The sequence below is a fragment of the Monopterus albus genome, unplaced genomic scaffold (genome assembly GCF_001952655.1).
Source record: "Monopterus albus unplaced genomic scaffold, M_albus_1.0 scaffold96.1, whole genome shotgun sequence".
In the NCBI taxonomy this organism is placed as follows: Eukaryota; Metazoa; Chordata; class Actinopteri; order Synbranchiformes; family Synbranchidae; genus Monopterus; species Monopterus albus.
In genome coordinates this window covers 2,392,136-2,396,762 of record NW_018127976.1, presented here as the reverse complement: position 1 = coordinate 2,396,762, position 4,627 = coordinate 2,392,136, and the positions used below count along the sequence as shown (strand labels likewise).

Here is a 4,627-nt window from a genome sequence, read left to right as displayed (position 1 = left end):
AGCGCTCGGTTTTCTGATAAAGAGTGGAAATGTCACCCTCTCACCTCGGCTACGACAGGCTTGGTGGAAAATTGCCTCCTCTAAAAATAGCTCAGCCTAAAGATGCCTGGAAGCTAAACAAGCCACAGTGAACAAAATGCCAGGACGGGAAGGAACCTTTGAATTGCAAAAAAAAAAAAAAACAACAACAACAAAAAAAACAACCACATATTCAGTTTTGTTATTATTTCTCCTTTGCTGGAGTGGAATGAAATCACATTATATCTTTATATCTCTACCACATGTGCAACCCGACTAGAAGATGCAATAGTCATACATTTATCATTGGATAAGTATGATTGCTCTAAAAGATCGAATGTGTAGAACAAGCTTATGATTTGATGAGATTACTGTACTAAATCTACTCTGTAGAACATTGAACAGATTAGACGTTGCTTTTAAAACACCCAGGAGGAAAATCACACTTTATCATTTTGGAGGGTGAATGATTGCTTGTTTAATCACAAACTCAACATGAGAAGCTACATTCTTCCAATATAAATGCTAATGTTTGCTCCCTGTAGTCAAATGAAAAGGATAAGGGATGAAAAAATCCACGTGATCTGTACATTTTGTACTCATTTGTATGCACAACTGATTTAGAAATTGTAACATACACAAGCTCCTATGAACTCAGTAGCAGTGATGTCTGCTGTTAATAAGCACAGAGATACTGCAACTGAGTCCTTCACAGTTAAATAGAGACTAAAAAAAAATCTTTTATTTTAAAAATGTGCTTGTCCTGTGTCTTATAATATGATATTATAAAACTGGACCATTCTCTACTGCCATGTTTTACCAAAGGGTGTACTGTCACTCATTCTATATCAACTGGTACTGTATATTAATATGACAAAGTACTGCTGGCCAGTGCCTTCAAAATGACCCATATGATTGATCTGCCTCTGTGGTTATGACCAGGTTAGGTTAAATACAGGATTAGAAAATCAAAGTTTTTAGTCTCCATAAGCAACTGACCCCTGCTGCTACTTCTTAGTTTTAAATGATGTGGGTGTCACTAATCAGGCCTAGGTCTGTTTAGGGCTTCAGGAAAATAAGTGGTTATCATGGTGTGCTTTGGAGTTATGGATGTCTGTTTTGAGACAGATTCTAGTATATTTCAGGGGCATATATCCATAAATGTGGCCGCTGTGACTCTATGGGTCTTTGTGCACACATAGTAACAATGACTTTTGTGTCAGCCTAAATCAGGAAAGCTGTGTTTGCTTCTGGCAGCTTTTCAAATAAACATGGCTTTTAGGTGAATCATTTCATACATTTGACTCTGAGTCTGACCTAAAGTAATCACAGAAAATAACAAATATACCACTCTACAGTAGTCATTAGTGCTAACTGCTTGTAGGCATCTACATCTTGGTCACCTCGCACAAGTTGCTTCCCCAAATTCCTAGAACAGAGATGGGAAGTGCAGAGTTAGCATGACCCATAGAGTCACAATAACCACATTTATGGGTAATATGCTAGATTTTTTTTTTCTTTAAACCATCCCCGATTTAAAATCTCCCTCTGTGTGGATTCCTATGTTTTTCTGTTATGGAGCCTAAAAGATTCGTTTATTTGGAGTGTTTCCTCATGTATTTCTAGCTTAGTTTTACAATTTATATTATACTGTATGTTTTCTGATACACCAAACTGAACTTCTTTCCATTGTTTATCTTTGCTTTCATATTCTCCCCTACCACAGAATCACATCGCCTTCACTGAGGTCACATGACGTGGAGTCGGCTGTGTGGCAGACCCACTGGACATCCACACTCTTCACCATCCAGTCCAATTAACCAGAGCGCAGTGCTAAACCCGTTCTCTCTCTGTGTATGGTCTGCAGTATGTTGTTCTATGTTGTCTTTGTTGCCCCTGTTGTTTTTTGCAACTGCTTGTATTTAAGGGAAAAAAAGGAGAGTAACTCAGCTTCTGCTTTCTTAATCTATGCACTTAATCTAAACCTTGCCAGGCATAAACCTCCCAAATGAAGCTTGTTGTGAGGTCAACTTCATAGCAGACTTGTTGCACGTTGTGAAACGCTAGATGGGTAAGTGAGGAGCAGGACACACAATCTCAATTTTATTTTTTTATGCCTTGTTTGTTTTGTGTGTGTAACAGCAGTTTTACAGCAAAAGGACAGCTGTACAGAAATGGTTGATTTCCGCCTGTTAGAGTTTGCTATTGCTGTTATCACATTACCTTTGTAACATTTAGAGAGCTGTGATGAATATCAGAATGTGACTGCTGTGGCCATATTTATCTAAGATTATTTTGGATTTAAATGAAAAATAAAACTAAAAATCCTTTACTCACAAAGGAGTAAACTTAACTTCAAATACTCCTGAATTTAAGAGATCTAGAGGTCTTTTAAGTTGCTTAAGAGTAGCATCTTAGGGTCCTAGATGGATGTGGTAGAGAGATAGAGAAGAGCACTGTTCAGTATATCACTGATCATGAGGAACAACAAATTACTCCAAGCAATAGGTGTACTTCAGAATTAGGTACTCTGAATCGCAACAGATGTACAGTAGCTGCTCTTATAAACTATTAACCTGCATTTTTCTGGAGTGAAAATTACAAAGACAAGGGCCTGGTAATGGCTAGACAGTTCAGACAGGACTTTAGAAATCATGTTTGGGTTCGGGTTCGGTTCAGCCACATAGGTTAAACCTGACTGATATGAAATGCTCCACAAAAGAAGCATGGTTTGCAATCAGTCATGAAACTAGGATTAATGACTCTAATTCACCTCTTGAATATACTGCTCCTGATTAATGGCTGAGCTTGCTGGCTTGATAACTGGCTTGCTAATTGGCAGCTTGGTGGATTATTGTGGCTAGCTACTGTTAGCATGTTTTGCTGTGTCAGTTCGTGTATTGTCTGGGCACTAAGGCTGGAAGTGAACTTGTTTCTCTTTCCTTATACATTTTTGTCTTCATCTGTATGTTTTTCTAAATTCCCCTTTTTTATACGCCATGTACGCAGTCTACCAGCAGCAGAATTTCTTCAGTTAGCTCCTGTCTAGTTTTCTTTTGGTTTCCATTTGATACTATTTCCTATAATTTATTCCCTGTTGATTTGAATGCTTGTTAAGTAACATGCTTCAGACTTGCAATTTCCATGGCTGTTTCTTTTATACTGTACAGATTTTGAGTAAAATATTAACTGTTTTTCTCAAAGGAATTAGGACACTCAGGTCAGCTCATAGTTTTTAGCCAACACACGGTGATTGATTTTCAGTGTCGTGAGTGACTGTGAGAAAATGAAACAGATGAATAATTGTCAGTAGTAAAGTGCTACAGTATGTTGTGGTGATGCAGTTCTGGAGCAGCTTTGTCAAATATGAAAAAATATCGACTGGTGTATTGCTGTTCATTTGAAATTGGCTAACAAGGAGTTTGTCATTTTGAATGTCTATATGCCATATGAGTGTGTACAGAATGAAGATTTGTATTTGAATAGACTTGCTTTTATTAACTCTTTTATTTGTGAGTATAACTGTACATCCATTTGTGTGGTAGGTGATATGAATGCTGATATCTTGGACAGTCAGTCGGCATTTGCTAAGCATATGCTGCAGTTTTGTGAGGATAGTCGGTATATATTGTCCAGTCAGTCATTGTTACCAGCAGATAGCTATACCTATATAAGTGAAGCATGGCATACAATGTCATGGCTTGACCATTGCATTAGCACTGCTGATGCACATGCTGTCTTGAAATCTATGGAAATCTTATATGACTATTCTATGACAGATCATGTACCGTTTGTTATGTTGCTGGATATAAACAATCTTCCTGAGCTGACACACAGGGTAAATGATGGTCGTAAGGTTAAGTTGTGCTGGGCTAAACTTTCAAAAGATGATCTTGCCACATATTGTATGATGACAGATAATGGTTTAAGTAAGGTAAAATTGCCCAGACAGGCCATTATGTGTACGGATGTTAACTGTAAGGATACTTCTCATTCTAGGGATCTTTGTGTAATGTATGAAGGTATTGCTGATGCTATCTATGAGAGTAGTAGATCATACTTTACGGGTATAAAGGCTAAAAACATCAAGCCAGGCTGGAAGAAGTATGTGGCGGTACATCATGCAGAAGCTATAAAAGCATATAAGGAATGGGTGCAAGTAGGTAGACCCAGGGCTGGAATTGAACTGGAGAATAAAAAGATCACTGGGGCAAGGTATAAATATGCTGTTCGCTATATCACTAAATGTGAAAAGAATATTAGAGCGGATGCTATGGCTGAAAAATTGGCACACAATAATGTTTTGGGATTTTGGAATGAGGTGAGGGCGCTGAATAGGGTTAATTCACCACTGCCCAGTGCCATAGAGGGAGTATCTGGGGCTGATAATATTGCTGATCTGTGGAGAGAACACTATTCTGCATTGTTTAATTGTGTTACAAGTGATCCCTACGTAGTGGGAAGCATTGCTAGTGAGGATGCTGTGGTGATCACTTCTAGTGAGGTGCATCGAGCAATAATGCACTTGTCTGATGATAAGGCAGCTGGTGCGGATAATATTACAGCGGAACATCTGAAGCATGCAAGCCCAAAGATTGCTGTGTTGCTT

General features: G+C 38.3%; 1 protein-coding gene across 1 annotated transcript in view; it reads left to right on the top strand.

Moving 5' to 3' along the window:
- The window catches only part of plppr5b (phospholipid phosphatase related 5b), a 47,761-nt gene extending 43,452 nt beyond the window's left edge, over positions 1 to 4,309 (top strand). The window contains exon 8 of the mRNA XM_020608962.1: positions 1,745 to 4,309. Within this exon, the coding sequence (XP_020464618.1) occupies positions 1,745 to 1,774 (30 nt within the window). The 3' untranslated portion in view covers positions 1,775 to 4,309. The remainder of the gene's footprint in view (positions 1 to 1,744) is intronic.
- The last annotated feature ends 318 nt before the right edge of the window (positions 4,310 to 4,627 follow it).